General features: G+C 40.7%; 1 protein-coding gene across 4 annotated transcripts in view; it reads right to left on the reverse strand.

Annotated features, from left to right (window-relative positions):
- The window catches only part of BANP (BTG3 associated nuclear protein), a 135,833-nt gene that overhangs the window by 73,994 nt on the left and 44,060 nt on the right, over positions 1–17,779 (reverse strand). For all 4 annotated transcript variants that reach the window (XM_071756550.1, XM_071756549.1, XM_071756548.1 and 1 more), the window contains one exon: positions 3,209–3,376. In XM_071756550.1, coding sequence (XP_071612651.1) covers positions 3,209–3,376 — 168 coding nt within the window. The remainder of the gene's footprint in view (positions 1–3,208; positions 3,377–17,779) is intronic.

Below are 17,779 nucleotides of genomic sequence, written 5' to 3' on the forward strand. Positions count from 1 at the left end.
GGGGTTCCAGGGATGTCAAACCACAGAGGCAAATTCTGAGTGGCTCATGAAGTTACCTGAGCAGAGCAGTGGAATGACAGCCCTGTCATACAAAAGTTACCTTTTTCAACATCTGTGAATCTGCATTTTTTTCCCTTGCATCTTTTCTTTCCTCTCCCTATATTCAGCCTCTCACCTCCTTTCTTCAGGTGAAACACCACTCCCACCTGGCCATGGAATGTGCATTAGTTTTTTAGAAGGACCACCTGATTCTGAAAAGCAGTTGGTTTTTCTAAGAGCTTTTTCAGAGTGGGTGCAAACGTAGTGGTGAATTCACCTCACAGCTTTCCAGCCTCCCAGAAACCGATGCCAATGACATTCTGAGCAAGAACAGTATTTTACAGAAAATTAACAGAAGACTCTGAATTCCTGGGAACATTTTCACACACCGTTACCAAAGGCAGCTGTTAATGTTATTGCCAGTGCTCTGCTTTTGGCTGCACAGCCTGCACAGTCCTGCCAGTGACAGGCCAAGATGCCTCAAGCTGACTTCAGCATCTTCAGGACCTTCATCTTCATCTTTTTTAAGGACATGAAGCCACCTCATAGAATCATAGAATCATAGAATCCTAGGGGTTGGAAGGGACCTCGAAAGATCATCTAGTCCAACCCCCCCTGCCAGAGCAGGGCCCCCTAGAGTACATCCCCTAGGAACGTGTCCAGGTGGGTTTTGAATGTCTCCAGTGAAGGAGACTCCACAACCCCCCTGGGCAGCCTGTTCCAGGGCTCTGTCACCCTTACAGTAAAAAAATTTTTTCTGATATTCAACTTGAACCTCCTATGCTCCAATTTACACCCATTACCCCTTGTCCTATCACTGGTCACCACTGAGAAAAGCCTAACTCCATCTCCCTGACACTCACCCCTTACATATTTGAAAACATTGATGAGGTCACCTCTCAGTCTCCTTTTCTCCAAACTAAAGAGACCCAGCTCCCTCAGCCTTTCCTCATAAGGGAGATGTTCCACTCCCTTAATCATCTCAGTAGCTCTGCGCTGGACTCTTTCAAGCACTTCCCTGTCCTTCTTGAACTGAGGGGCCCAGAACTGGACACAATACTCCAGGTGTGGCCTCACCAATGCAGAATAGAGGGGGAGGAGAACCTCTCTTGACCTACTAACCACACCCTTTCTAATGCACCCCAGGATGCCATTGGCCTTCTTGGCCACAAGGGCACCTCGTTGCTCTCAAGGGGACTTGGGAATAGGCTGTGGAGTGGGAGACACAGAGGCCATAAAAACTCCTGGAGAAACCCTGAAGGTTGCTGTACCAAAGCAGTGAGCTCAGCTCCAGCTCAATGAATTACCTGGGACATGCAGCCCAAAACACCCAAGGGGGCTCTTGCAGAACCAGCTCGTGAGGGGCTGCACCACCACCCTACTCCCAGCTGCAGGGTTAGCAGCATGCTGAGATCCCACAGGAGCTAATCCAGTGGCTTTGTATTTACTCAAAAATCAGGTTAGTGGAACTGGGGGAACAAAAAACTAAGTTTTCAGCTTAACCACAGCAAAATAAAACCAAACCCACCCACCAGAACTTCTTTTCTGATGGCCTTCTGAAGACAAGTATTGCCTGAGTCTGTTTGACATCTCTGCACTGGACTCCTCAAACCTCCAAACCTGGAGATAAAAGACTAATATTTTTAAGAATAAATCTCAACCATCAAGAAGTATGGTCTAATGAGCACAGGCCCATAATATCCACTTACTACTGCATTTTTATTCTAAAATACTGATTGCTGAGAGACTGAAAATAAAAATCCCATCAACATGTATGGCTTATGGTTATCATTACGTTGATTAGTTGTTTTAATTTGGGAATTTTGGATAGGATTCCCAGTTACAGCACATAAAATTTTCCATTGAAAGCAGGTTTTGGTATTCTTTGCATGAGATACAGTGGTTAGTGTTAACATGCAACCAAAAATTTTATGCAGGCAAATAAACTTACTTCCTTTTCTGTGGGCTCACTTCCAAAACACTGGTTTTAATATATGATGTACAAATGTCCCATAACACTGCTTTATATTAAAAGCATGAGCCAGAAATGTCCTATGAGAACACTTCTTAGGTCAGTATTTTTCATTTGTTACTATTATTCATGCCTACATACCTTTATGGAAATATAGAATCACCTACAACATATTGAATTTCTTCAGAGGAAAATACTTCAGGAACAAAATTTAGCACGTCCTCCTAAATGCTCCAAACACACTGGGAAAGTGTGTATTCACTTGACTCCTCTTACAAACACCAGTTGCAGAAGCATTTTGACCTTTTCAAAAATTTTAACATGGTAAAAAAAAAATCCCATATCATAGCACGAAGCTGCATGTGCTGAGTTTTCCCAGTTAACACACAGGGATGGACATTCTCAAGCACCTCAGCAAAGCCAGGCATAATAATTAATGTTCAAATGAACCAAGCCAGTGTCTCTCACACAGTGGAATACCCTGCACTATCATTTCTGGCAAAGCTGTATTTTACTACTCTTTTAGAGACAGATTCCCTTCTCCTTCTTTGAGAACACACATGCACATCTCACTTCCTTTCTAGGATCACTAATGCACTGCAACAAAGCATGACTGCATTCTGGAGAAGAAACAGGATTAGAAGCCCATCCTATCAGGGATCTGCTTTGATACCAACCCCAAGAGGCTACAAAGGACCCAAAAGGTACTAGGAGGTAGCAGGCATGCAAAAAAAGGCCAAAGATGATTTAACTATAAATAGCTGGCTTCACTTAGTGCACAGATACCCTCTTTGAGGAGCACTGCAAACGTACTGATGCTGTAATAGAGAGGCCTCTTTGCCAATGAGAAATGATACTTTTAAAATAAAAAAAAAAAAAGGTGATAAAATCCACTCCGAAAAACAGAACTGGGAGAAACGTGGGTTTCTCCATTTCTTACATAAAAATATTCACATTTGTGGGTTCTGCATGCACCTGTTGTACACAGAATATAAGATCAAAATAATCTTCAGGTATGTAGAAAAACCAATGGCATTGATTCTGCAAGTTTCCCTTTCTGTTGGGGTTTATTTCAGTTTGGGGGATTTGGTTGGTTTTGTTTCTGTTTTGTGGTTTGTTCGCTTTGGGGTTTTTTCCCGTTTTTGATTGGTTGGGGGGTGGGGTTTCTTTGTTTGTTTTTTTGTTTGTTTTTTTTACCTGAACCACTGTAAGATGATGATGAAGGTGTTCTCCTTGAAAAGCTTTTCACAGCCAGACTCTGCCCTCTCTGCTTTCTCCTCCAGGCTGTCCGGCACTTGGAGTCGATGCTCTGCTTGATTCGGTACCAATCAGATTCTGAGATTCCAAATTTGTAGAACAAGTGACCTGGGATGAAGAGAGAGAGAAACACAAGAGGTAGAAGCCAGCATAAATCCCTGTTTTCAGGAAAACACACTGATGGTGTGAACAAAGCAGCTCTGGAAGTGTTAATTACAAAATCCACCAAAGGTATCTGTACAGTGAGGGGACTGCAACAGCTGTTCCCAGAATTAAGGAATCCCACATATGCACAGTTAAACACCTTGCTTAGAGATTGCTCTACAACCATTAAATGGTATCTCCAGAAAGGGGGTGGGACTAGGAAAGAAGGAAAATTGACTGAAATGATCTGCTGTGCCACAATTTCCTTGCCATGGGTGTCAGCAAAAGCCCATTCTGTAAGCACTGAGCCCACATGTCTCAGTGTAACCCATTCCCCATATACACTCCACAAAGAAATTAGTTTATAAGTGTTTGCAGTAATGCCCAATAAAAATAGTTGTGCTTTAACTCTTCACATGACCTCAGGCTGCCAGTAAGTACAAAAGAACTTGTGTAGTCCTACAGACTCTGTGGTTATTTTGCAAAAAGTTCCATGTTTCATTCATAAATGCATTTTAATGAGTTTCACAATCTATGCTGCTCTGTTTGGAGAGGTGACTGTATGAACAGCAGGTTAGAGACAGCTCTCAAAGGCAGCCTAGCTAGGAATTTTAACAGTGTCATCTATGGAAGATTCCAAGATGTTGCTTAATTCAAAGAGAAATCAAACCCAGTATCAATTATTTGGGAGAAAATAAACCTCAGTTGCAGTGAGGTGTTCCCAGGAGGAGACCCAAGTCTTGCAGCTTGAGAAAGATGAATCCCAGAGATGTGACAGAAGACATTTTAGGCTAGAGTGACCTAAGCCAGCAGGCACAGCTTTTCCAAGCAAGGTGTGCTTCCTTCTTTTCCTCTATCCACGTAACTCCTACTCAGCTGACAGTGGTGGGAGGTGTAAGACTGAACGCCTGCTGTCTGCAGAGCTTTTTACCCTACCTGCACACTCAGTCACAGCCACCGCACGTGCAAATTAGGCATGAAAAATTAGCCCTTAAGTACAAAGATAGTTGATATAAATGCTAAATGAATCTCAGATGTAGAAATCCATCCAGTTGGCCTTACAATCTAAAATGCTATTTTACGAACAGACCTCGAGCGCCCACGTTTCATAACATTCCCAACGATAACAGAAGAAAAATCTCATGCTAAGGACAGGGGAGTTTTGTTTTTTTAAGCAGATAAAAGTTCACTGAAATATGATTTACCTGTTAATACAGAGCTACATCCCCAAAACACGTGGAAGCAATAATAGGACACTGAAGTGTGCTGGCTTTCTGCTCTCTCCATAAGCGCTCACGTGCGGGAGAGCTTTCAGCTGCCTCATCCTGAGTGTGTCAGACCCCACAAACAGAGAGGCAGCACTAAAGCAAGAGGCTGCAAATGAGCCCCTGAACCAGGGGGAAGTCCATATTAGAAAAGGCAGAAATAGTTCAGTGAGAAGGGATTTGACTTTTTCAGAACACTTCCTAGCTGCAAGCAGCGTGCAACTTGTCACTCCCAAGCAGCACGGGAACTGTGAGCCACAAAACAATCCCTGCTAAAAGCACATTTAAAACACATTCAGCAATATAATTTCAGCACTTTGGCAAAGAAACAGCAGTATTTTGCAAGGCAGATGCACTTATACAACAGGGGTGAAATAAAGGATTGCAGTCATCTAGGGCTGGCTGACTGTGGCTTTAGACATCTTTTTATTTAGGACAGTGGATGGTTGCTGGTAACACTCAAAACAAAGGATGGGCTTGTTTTTAAACATTGGGTCCAAAGTTTGCTTTCTTTGGGAACCTCACTTCCTAAACAAAGCTTTCTATGAAAACACACCAGAGACTTAAAATAGTTCAGTTATTTAATAAATTGTAAGAGCCTGAGCAATTTCTATGGACCAAAGATGTATTAGGAGCATCCTGGGGACACCAAGGTCTGCACAAAGAGGAAATCACATCGGTTTGCAAGCAAGAACCAACATTCAAATCTCACCAGGCCAAAGTGTAGGAGGAAGGCATCAGGAAAATTAAAATTAAGTCAGCTTTAAAAAGCCAACAGGTGCATCATACCAAGGTCTTAGGTTAGAAACACAACGCACTGCTGCCAGAGCTCTTCTAAAATTAAAAAGAAGACTGACACAAGTTCTAGGATACCTCTCATGTGCCACAAAATAAATCTTTCCAGGGTTCAAAGAAAGACAAAAAAAAAAAAAAGCTTGGAAACACAGTGAAGATCAGTGGGTACAAACACAAAGATCATGAGCGATGGTGTCTGAAATATCTAATGTACAAAATAAGGGGTGAAAGGCTTGGGGTTTTTTCCTAAAAACAGAGCTAATTACCAAAAAAGAAAACACCATGAAAACAAGGTTCTTGAGAAAGCAATCCTGTCTTTGTTACAGGTCAGAAGTCAGTCAGCAGACGAAACAATCCACACAGAACATTAATGGTAACAAAATCTAATTAAGACCAAATTGAGGAGGAAAAGAAGACATTGCAATATAAAAACCAGACATGAAATATTACATCTTGATACCACATTCAAAATCCACCTCCTAAAAAGCAAACTTCACATCAATAGCTTGCATTTGGGTGCTGCTAAGTTGTGTTGCTTCCCATTCTCCACGAATAGCAGATTTCTTTAGACAATTAAAAGGCAAACCATTATTTTCGTGGACTTGGCAGAGTTCCCTGGGCTGTCCCTTTTGTTGAGGTGGCACCAACTTTCCCTTTATCCTTGCTACATTCTAAAAGTTTAGGGAATGGATATTATGGAAAAGAAGGGCTTCAGCTTCTGCCTGCACAGAATCGTGAAGAGGGGCGATTATTTGGGGGCTTGGCTAACAAAATGCATTTTTTCACAGAAGGGTCATACATTTGGAGTTCTTTGTATTAAACGAGTAGCGTATGACAACAAAATCTGCTGTGCTAAATATTGGAACAGCAGAGGGGGAAAAAAGAAAAAATAATCAAGCACCTCTGAAGTTACTTCTTGCGCCTTCAAGCTTCAATTCTTCAAAATGTAATTATGGTCCTGCACTGACCATATTGAAGCAATTTTTAAAAAGAGAAATTGTTTACTCATTTCACAGCTCGAGGGGGGGGAGTATGATGTCCACAGCTGGGAGGCAGTTTCCCTCTCCAAAACTCCCAAGTGTTTAGGGTTGGGCAAAGGGAGGCAGGAGGGGAGGGAAGCAGCATCCTCACTAGAGGAAAACTCATCCCACTGCAGTCTGTGGGATGGCAGAACCCTGGCAGCTCCTTCTGTGTCACATGTGGGTGAACGTGTCACCAGATGATCACTTTCCATAACATTCTTCTCACCCACAGGCTAAAAACAACAGCCCAAAAGAGATGGGGGAGCTGATAAAAACTTGGAGAGAGGGAAGAGGTGGGGGGGGGGGGAAGTTTCAGCTACCAAGCAATTACTCTGCTTTCCATTTTATTTCTGGAGTTCCCCTTGTTTAACTATTACACTCAGACCTTTCAAACAGCTTTAGATTTATAGACTACTAGACCAGAGTGCATGTACTTTACAGAACAAACTATAATCAGGGGGTACTTACCAACAGCCTCAAATAAAATGGATATCCTATTCTACCACACGTATCTAAAGAAGGATTAACTAAACCTGTTTCAGTAACCAGAGTATTTTAAGCAGTGAAATGTAAAAATCAAATGCTATAAAATATTCACAAAATCTCAACTTTTTCAGGAAAGTTGCAATTGTCAAATTTTCTGGAAAAGCCCTGTTTCCCTAGGTACATAAGATACAGTTAAAAGAGGATTTCAGCAAATATGACTCTATAGAAAACAGGTCACTCTATTACACTCTTCAACTAAGTAATGATAATATTTAAACCTCAAAATTCCAGGTTAATGCAGTCCCTTTCTACTTGTACAGTAGGAACTCAGTTCTACACCAGAGATCACGAGGAGTCTCATCTTGGGTAACTTTATAAAAAAACCCCCACGTATCTGCTGATTTTACAACAACTGCTTTCCAACAAACAGCTAGAAATTGTTTACCCACAGTCTGTCATGACAAGGGAGTAAGGAAATCAATAAATTCCACCAAGAACACAACTGAAAAAGCCAGGCATGTTTGAGGAAACACTCCAGATGTAAAAAATGTCAGTGAAGTCAGTGGTCTTAAGCGTGAGCATGTGATTAGACAATTTAGGGAAAAAGAACTAACTTCAGCAAAACCAAAGATGTTTTTTTCAGGAGTGTATTGCTCATATTGCATAATTCTCCTGGCTTCCAGATGCCATCATGATGTGGGTGTTATATAAATACACACATCAGCACACGAAGGAACCAAACTCTGAGGATTGTGTTTTCATCCCTTTTACAAAAGGACTGGAATAGAAGTGAGGCTGTGGACAGAAATCTCTGCAGACAGAGCTGACCTCAGCCCAGGACCATCTCATTCCCCCTCCCCAAAACCCCAGCACCACGGGGATCACAATTACCAAGGCACCATCTGCCCCAAAACCTATAAAGTCCTCAAATTAAAAAATGGGACGTGTTGAGGTAACCTCCTAGCATCCATTAGTTCCCTTTTAGAATGAAAATCTTTCCAGTATAAAAAAAAATCAGCATGTTTTAGCTACTAAAACAAACAAACAAACAAAAAAAAAAATCCCTCACAACACAATTTAAAACAATGTCTTCTCAGCTTCTAAAATAAAGCTGAGTTCAAGTTAAGTATTCGTCTGGTAGGAAAACTTTCCAGGGATCAAAAGGGGGTGTGTGTTGATGTATCAGCTACAATCAGCAACTATTTATAAAATGCTAATTACACTGTTTAGACAGCCTGCTGATTACAATTCCATGCAAATAGAAGAACATTTGGAAAATGAGAAGAGGAGAAAAATTGGACGAACAGACAAGAAAGTTTTCCTCAATAATTTCAAATTACTTTATCGTGGTGAGGAAACATTTGAGACAGGAACTTGTTTAAAAGATCTAACCAGCAGCATAAAAAGTGTTTGCATGTATACACTTGAGTCTCCAGATAGAGAGTCAAGTGAAAGGGAATTATTCACTTCTCCAGTCGTTACAACTTTCTGAAGCTGCAGATCTGACCTGGTGGGTGCACAGAGATGGCTGTAACCACATTTATTTTTCACATTTATTTGTCTCATGGATATTAAATCAAAGGTGAACTACAAGAGACCACTCAGCTTTTACAAGTGATTGCTTCTGCTTTGGTTCAAGTCTCCTTCAGCATCCTGATAGTTATTTGTTGTTGGGTTTGCTTGTTTCTCTTTTAAAAAAACAAAACTATGAGAAAACAGTAAAACTCTAAAGGCCCAAATCTTCTCTTTCTCTGTTCATTGTGTCTGTAAAATGGATAGAGTACCTTACATTTTAAAAGATTTAAAGCATTTTGAAACCAATTATTACACGATAAAATTAAGCACTTCCTTGATATCTGTTGTGTAGATGTGGCTCAGATTTCACTCTGGCAATGTACTGCTCCTCAAGAGAAATACTAAGTAGCTTCCAATTAACAGAATATTTAACAACTTTTTTTTTTTTTTTTTTTTTAATTTGTCTGAATATTTTATTAGCATTTATTAATATTTCTTCTAAACAGTTGCCTAAGTATTTAATTTTTAACAAATCACAGAACCAGAGGAAACCTAACAATTCTTTCAAATGCCCTTGTTCTAAAAATTAAAAGGATCCACACAAGACTACAGGACCCTTCCAGAACAAAAATAAAATTAAAATAAAATTAAAATAAAACAAAAATAAAATCCATTAGCATCCATAACCTCCAAATTCCATCAACGTATCTTCTTCTAGAACAGCAAAGCTGCTCCATTCAGACACACCACCTTTCTGCAGAAAACAGCCAGTCTATTTTTAATCTATTTTACCAAATACAGAACCTGCTTTATTTTGCCTTTTCAAGAGACAGCCATAAGCACGCAGAGCATGCCATCTAGTGGAGCATCAAATCGAGCATTCTGGCAAAAAAAAGAGAGAATTTGTATCCACACACGTGTAGGTTTGTTCTGCCTCTGACTCCCTTACAAAAGGTTAAGAGAGCTGCAGCACCAGAGATCTTTGTCCTGGGGAATGGCAGGGAGTGAATGAATCAGCAGAGAGAGAGAGGGAGGATTTTTGGTGTTCCTGGTTGCAACCTTTGGTTGAAGTCAGCTCCACACAGCACCTTGTAGTGGTGGCCAGAAGGGATTCCTGGAGGGATCTGCTGGTGACAGAACAGCAGAAATCACAGAGAATCATAGAATGGCTTGGCCAGAGCATTGTTATCAGAACCAAGAAGTGTATAACTCAATCAAGGAATCCTTCAACCCCACGAGAAAATAATTCGACCAAATAATAAAATGAAATCAGAGGCTTTATAACCTCAAAATAGAAAAGTTTTTGTGACTTGCTACAGATGACAAGTTAGATGAGAGGCACCCCAATGATACTGGACAAGTGACATACATTTGCTTCTATTTTTCGCCTGATTCTTAAAAAGAAAACACATTGCTTTCTCTTTGCAAAAATCCAAAGACACAGCAAATAAAACAAGACACCTTGAAAAAAAGAAGATCTGTGTTTCATTTCCTTCCAAGATACACAGATCCATGCAACATTTGGGTCTCAGTATGACAGCAAAATTGCAGACTTCACATAACCATAGCTGCAGAGCTAAAAATTGCAGTGCCAGCACCAGCATTTTCATCTGAAATGGCTTTTCATGAAGATTAGAACCTAAAGGCTCCACAACCCTCGTTGGACTTATCCTGCCACTAACAACCTCCTTCCAAACATAAGTCCTAAAGTGCTCATGATAAATTTTATCTTCTTTCTGCCTAATAAAAATGTGCTTGCAGGGTCCCATGCTTTTAAGTCTTTAGTTAAATTTACCTTTCAGTTTTGCACACTGAAGTGTCAGAGTGTTCACGTAGCATCGCACGGGCAGCAAGCAAAGACCTTGCTGCTTCTTTTCCTCACTGGGAGAAACAACCCCACAAGGTTTAATCAGATCTCACTCTGTTCTGGAATGGGCCATCCCTAAGTGTGTGATGTGTTCACTGCTGAAGGATCGGGCGCTTGAAAGCTGCTTGAAATCAAAGTCTGGATGCTCAGGCAAATAGAATCACCTAAAATCCAAGCGGTAACACTTGATGGAAATAAACACTTGTGATTTGAAGGAGCCTGCTGCCAATAACCACACATCAGGTTCTATTTGATAGCCACGATTCTGCAGAGCAGTTGATTGAACAGCTGTTTGTCTTTTACACGGCAGCACAATGGGATCTGACAGCTCCCGCAGCAGAACTGATGGAAAAAAGGAGGGTTGTTGCTTTAACCACCCCCTTCCCGAGCCATCCCCTTACATAAACCCTCACCACAGTGCCTGGGGAGCCCATCTGGATGGCAAACACCACCACACGTGCCGCCAAGAAAAACTCCCTTCTGAATCAACAATGAAATTTTCTCCCCTTCCGAAGGAGCTTGTGGCTTTGGAAAGGACTGGCACGGCAGAAACCCCAATGCTGCAGGAATTTATTTACATTTTCGTCGCAGTCGGCTTGAGGCATCTCCTCAACCTCACTTTTTAACCCTTGGGAAATAGAGAAAAGAAAGTTCAAAGCCAGGAAAGGAAAAGCTGTGCAACTTTCTGGAATTCCGTTTTATGAGATTTTTTGTGAAATCGCAGCTGTCTGTGCAGGCAGCGATGCCTTTTCCAGATGAATGAGCAGTATTTCTGCCCTGATCAATCTGTGCTTGGTGGCTGAGCTGCTTTTCCTCTCAAAATGTCAGGGATTAAATACTTTCTTAGACTCTTCATGTCTTCTAAAACCACACCGTAATAGTTCAGTTTTGTCATTTACAGGCTTTCAGTACTAAAGAAAATATTTTTTCCTCTGGAATCCATGGAAAGCTCATTAGGATATTTTCTTTATGCATAGACTGAGCTTGAGTGATACTGGGTTACCACCAGCCTCCTCTACAGATGGAGTATGCTCTGCATCCTTCTGGATCCTAAAAGGACACTACAACTTCTGTAGTAACCACCTTGCAGGCACTCATAACACTGGAGGAGTTCCATGCATGGAGGAATCAGCCCAAAGAAAACAGTGCTTAGTACAAGCATGATACAGAGAGCCCTCTCCTTCACTTGTAATTTCATAGCTCAGCTGGATCTTCAGAAGTTATAAAGATGATTCTTGAACATGGCACTCACCCCACTGAGTGCAAACAGTCCAGTATTATTTGCTGACATCAGGGTGTGGGGCTTGTTAATAAATATGTTAACAATATGTGAATAAATATGAATGAATATGTTAATAAATTAATAAACTCCACACAGGAGTGATTGTCACGAGAAAAAGCCACCACTCATTCAACTCAGCTGTTGTGTTTGCAGCAGTAATTCTCCCAAGGAGTACATCTTTCTTATGAACTACACAACTTGCCCTTTTTTTTCCTATATTCTCCTGCAGCACCGTTGAAAGGCACCAAGAAAAGTGCTTTTGTGCTCACAGATGTATCTGAATTTTATTTGCTGCCTCTCAAGAAGCGAAGACCAGCACAGTTCAAGCACGTACTTGAAACCAGTCTGGCCAAAGTGGAAAAGTATTGACAGGATGGAACAACTCTGCATTGGCTTGAAAGAGATGGTCCAAGTGACCTAATGCTTTAGTTTTCTTCTTTCTGTAGAGCCTGGGAACTCACAGATGCTTAACAGCACATCCTGCACCATCAAGTTATGTGCAGTCACGGTTGGGATTGACAGGCTGAGCAACTGCTTATGCTCAAAACTGGAAAATCAAATTCATCATTTGAATAATGCAAGAACAACAAGAGGAGTATGAGAAAAGAGAGAGAAAACACACTGCCAACAATTTCTTTTTGTCTCCCCAAATTGCTGCCTTTATTTCAGTTTACGAAGCAGTAAGTGGCCAGGAAAGTAATTGAAATAAACCTAAGTGCCCAGGAAAGAAGAAAACAACAGCCAGCATTAAATTACAGTGCTTACACGAAGCCAGTAAGCAAGTGCCAGCATTGATGCCATTTATGAGAACTGTGGTGCTGAGATAAACTCAATGGGTTTTCATATTATCTTCTTGCCTAGCCTCAAAAGAGGTTATCACTTCCCTCCATGTGGCAGCATTTAATTGATTCACAAAGCAGCAGCTATTGGGAACCAGAGCCAGGCTTTTGCAGCACTGAGGAAGACATCGTGTTTGCAGAAAGCAGCACTGCTGCCTCACAAGGCCTTTCCCAAGGGTCCTGTACCAAAAAAAGTATTGCTTTTTGGATATGAGAACAGCACAACAGAAATGCTTTCTTTCCCTTCTTGTTGTTTGAAGATGTGCTTCTCAGCACTTTGCTTCTCCCTCTCTTCTTGAGCAGGAGATATTTCAACACCTCTACAAACCCTCCCTTCCTCTCTTCCCAAGTTCTGCTCCCAGCAGCAGCCACCACTCTCCTGGACTGCAGCATCAACCACAAAGCAGCTCTGCAGGACTGCCCAGGTGGAGCTTGTGCTCTCAGCAAGATGCAGAGCAGAGGTTTTGCACAGCACACAGCTCAGAAGAAGCTGCTGCAATCTCCCCATCTGCCAGAGCCACGATGCTGCAGAATGGGGCTCTGCTTATACCTAACCCTGCAAACTCTAAAATGAAGTTTGTCCCACCAGGATCTGGACATTGAGGAGCTACAGCATCTGATAACACTGCAGTCCCCAAAGGAAGGGGCTGAAGTGAATTTTTATTTCCAGAGAGCTACAGTCCATGGTATTTTTGACTAGGAGAAGAAAATGTTGGCAAAAAAATTAGCTCATCCATAAGGATACAAACCACACAACTTCTTTTCAGCCTACTGCAGCTTGGCAGATGAGCTGCTGTCCTATATAATGAGGAAACAGAAGCATAGGTTGAAGAGAAGACAGAGGTTCTCAACAAATCACTAGCTTAAGCACTGCCAATAACCCATTCCTCTTCCCCCCAAACCTCTGGAGTATCCAGAGCATGACTCTTGAGCTAGGTGGTCTTTGAAGGGGGATGGATTGAAACACCAAGTAGCAATCACAGCAATCCAAGTTACAGGAACTCAGCAATTTCTAGTACTGATGAAATACTAAAGGGATAGGACAAAATGCAAAGTGAAAAATTTTAAATTTTTAAGTTCTCCAATGCTGTCCTGATAGAATCCAAAGTCTAGATGCATGTCTACAACTGCTGATAACCAGGACTTCTGGCAATCTCTGTTGTACCTAGGTATAAAACAGTTTGTGACCAGTCCAGTCTTCAGAAATGAGACACATGAAGCCCAGAAGTATAAACAGGAAATGAAAGGAGAGAGTGCAAAAAATATGCAAAGATTAGGAAGGAGAGACAGATATAAAAGGAAAAATGGGTACAGCTTATAAAAACACAGCCATTAAAAAGGCTTTGTTCAAGTGGAAAAATGAAAAAGCAGAAAACACTAAATACAATCTGTATTTATAGTGTACACTTTCAGCAACTGTAATGTTTATTTATATAAAACATTCTATGTAACAGCAACAGTCTGCAGTATCTCCTAAACCAGAGCCACTGGTGAGAAAGATGACAGCTAACAGTTTGTCTGTGAGAAGCAGCTCACTGCCCTCCCTCCAGTATTTCAAAGTATGATAATTCCTGCTTATTACTTCCTGCAAAGTATGATGATTCCTGCTTAGGAGAGGTGGAACAGAAGCGTGGCACATTTCTTGTTTATCCTGCACTGCTATTAAAATCAAAAATCTTCAGTAACAGCCAATGAGAAGCTGCAAACAGGAGCAACTTAAAGGGAACCACAGGTTTTACATGACACAAGTTACAAGTTGCTTAAAGTGGCCCAACCTACGTTGTGTTTGGGCAATGTGCATTAATCTGTACATAGCCACAGGCACTGATCTGACTGCCATGCACTACACCAGCAGGCAGGAGTCAGATGTGTTTCCAATGAAATAGCTGTGGGTGGGCACTTTTGTGTCAGTGAATTTTGTAAAACATTATAGTGCTTTGTCCTAGCTGAGCATCCCCCTGAAGAGGACACCTTGCATTCTGCTGAGTGCATTAACAACTTTGGCAACTAGGGAAGTGGTAAAGTGGTCCCAAATTTACTGGAAGCAATATTATGACAATAGGAACACACCAAGCTTTGATTACCAATTTCTTGCTCTTCTACATTCTTCATTAGATCTTAAAAAGCAAAGCTATGTGTCAATTGAAACAAAACATACATCATTTACCATGTAGTAGACATTATCATTAGGTGGTCTGAGGTTACACTTTTCCCTTATGTTATTTAAGTGACAGGGATGGATTCTGGATGAAGAGATGTTAAATCATGAATGGAAACTGGAAAAAAAAAAAAAATCTCTCTACAGAGCAGCCTCAGAAGCAGATGGGAAAATTCAACAGAATAGGAGTAAGCTGATCGTAACAGTACTCAGACATCTTCCACCACTGCCCCTCTCCTCTCTTGGTACAGGGGTATTTGATAGGGGTTTTTTGTTCTTGGTTCTGGTTTGGTTTGGGTTTTTTTAACAACAATCATGTCCCCACTGGGAGAGTTATTTCTCTGTGCATAAACAGTTCCCTGAGCAAAGGATGACTGAAAGGAGTGAAAGAGGATTTCTGTTGTTCAGTAATAAAACTGAATTAAGGGCACAGGTTCCCCTTAATGCAATTAATGAATTTTATTTCCTTCCTCTACCAGCCACTGGTGGCGTTTAATTTGTAGGTACTGATCTTCTACACTCCTGCCATAATTAACCAAACCTGATAATTTTGTTAAAAAATCATTGGTGAGGGGCTGCAGAAGCACATGTGCAGATGCCAACATCTTGCACAGAAATGACACAGTAACCAAGTCACACAAATGGGAAGTAACTAATGTTATTGTGCTTTAATTACTTATTTTAAAGAATAAGAACTATTGACAGATTCTTTTATGAACTTCTGAAATCCCCTCACAGTTTTTTTTTTCCCAAGACAACATGCAAAATTATCCTTTTTGTTGTAAAATTTCCCATTAATGCAAAACTGTGAATTTGAAAATCTGTGTTTTTTTAAAACTCATTTGTGGACATTGCTATAAAATCTCAAAAGAGCTTAACTTGTATTTTCTGTTACCCAAAGAAAATTACAACTGTGTATGTTCTTATATCACATTTCACCCGAAAATGTCTACATTTGTATTAGGGATGAAGTAATGAGCTACTTAATGGCATAAAGAGTGTTTAGGTCATTTTGGTTTCTTGCCCAAAAACTCTCTTCAATTCCACTGCCACTCCACAAACAAAGTTATACCACAAGTGAAAATTAATACTTCCAAAGATAAACTTCCATGTCTTGTGGTAAACCTTACGCAGCATATCAAGAATTTTTAATAAACACACATCTCTTCATTTTCTATAGTTTCTGCATATTCTACAAAATATTCTCTCTCTATTAAAACCAGATTTAGTTGATGCTTTCTTTTTCTTTCTAGAAAAAGAAAGGAAGGAATATCTTTCCACTGACAAACTCAAAAAGAAAAATAAAATCCTTTATATTGGCTTTGAGCTTTTCCAGCTTTGATTGGCAAATGCGAGGCTGATGACATGAGATTTTTCATTTAAATTTAAAATAATGCAGCAAAGTATTACTGCTCAGAGCAGAAGCAAACCACACTGTTAGGAAAACAACCTGATTTAGTTCCCATGCTAGTGCTGCACTCAGTTTTCAGTGGTTTTCACAGAACAACACTTCACCAGTAAAACCAGATGGTCTGTGGACTGGTAAAGCAAAGTGGACAGGGCACAGCAGGACTCTTCCCAGTCCCTTTCTGATGAATATTAACTAAGAAACTGTGGCACAGCTGAACTCAATAGTTCCACTGACCTCAGCATAAAAAAAAAAATCTCATCCTCAAAAGTTATGAGTCCTCCATACACTCAGCTCACAGCAAATTCATAAGCAGGCTGCTGAAATCAAATTTCATTTCAAACTTCACTGTTCACAGTGACGAAATATTAGGTTATTACATGAAATTATCATTCCTGGACCAAGGTGTTACTATTAAATTTGATCAAGTTCAGATGCATGTCCTTCATTTGCTGTCACAGGATTCTATGTCATTGCTGATGGCACATCTCAATAACCATTAAAATCAGACACCCAAAAAAGTAAAATCTGGTCAAGATTCACACTGGGTGTACTTTTTTTCCAAAGGCATGCACAATCCCTAGTGTGTTATGGACTTGTTCCCAAAAGGGAGCAACTCACTAGTCAACATGAGTTAGAAATAAAGATGTGTTTCAGGTAGCTGGATCCCAAACCTTCTGAACCATGCTTGTGACATCCAAGACACAGACAGTGGTCCCTGTGCCCATCATTCATAAAGCTGCTGCTTGTGATTCACTGCTGCTACATTTCTGCCATTACAGACCTTTTCCAGCTCCAAGGATCACTTCTATAATCCGATTTCTTCCTTGTCAGAATGCCTCCTATAAATGACATAATCCCTAGCTTGAGAATTCATTCAGATGAGCACATTTCCTTCCCCAGGCTCACCACTCTGTAATGCAGAAGGAGCCTGAAGGCTTCTGCTTCAGGTATGTAAGGAGACAAATATTTGCCTAATGAAGCAAACTGAAGGGCTTTGTTTTGCCTATCAATTTCCCCAAGATAGCCATCAAATTATTAGAAACAAAAGCAGGTCAGTAGGACTCTGTTTCCTCAGCTCAGTTCAGTGTCAAGAAAGCACAGCAGCCTCACCCTCAAATATTCTTCACATTTTCTTCCAGGTAACTACCAAACACATTGCCCTAGCAGAAGCATAAAAACACAGCATCAAATTCTTCAAACACTGTTCAAAACAATCTCTCTCTGGCTATGTTCTTAAGCCCTAATTGGCATTTCAAATTGGCAATTCCATAAAAAACACTCGTACAAAAAAATTATTCCTACTCTACTAATCCACTGGTGACCTACATAAGCTGTGACTGCAAAGAATCTTTTAACATTATTAACATCTAGCTCAATTAGGAAAGTTGGTCATTTTTAGCCACAATAACAGTGACTTTTTTTTTCACTCTTTGCTTACAGAGCAGGGTGTCACACAAGAGCTGCACACTTGGGTCAGACGCTTGGCTGGTTTTGAGAGGCCCTCATGTTCCTCTTTTGCTGGGAAACACTTAGAGCATAGCACATGGAACAGACTTGGCTGTCCTCAGTGTAGTCACTGTGTAACCCTCCACTAGAATTCACTACAGCAGCTTAAAACTGGTGGCTATGCCTACTATATAATATATGCCATAAGGTTAAAATTACCAAAAATTGCATCTTCAGTGTAAGTCACATCTATTCATTACTGCATAACAACTCTCCTAGCC

Source organism: Heliangelus exortis, chromosome 13 (genome assembly GCF_036169615.1).
Source record: "Heliangelus exortis chromosome 13, bHelExo1.hap1, whole genome shotgun sequence".
Taxonomy (NCBI): Eukaryota; Metazoa; Chordata; class Aves; order Apodiformes; family Trochilidae; genus Heliangelus; species Heliangelus exortis.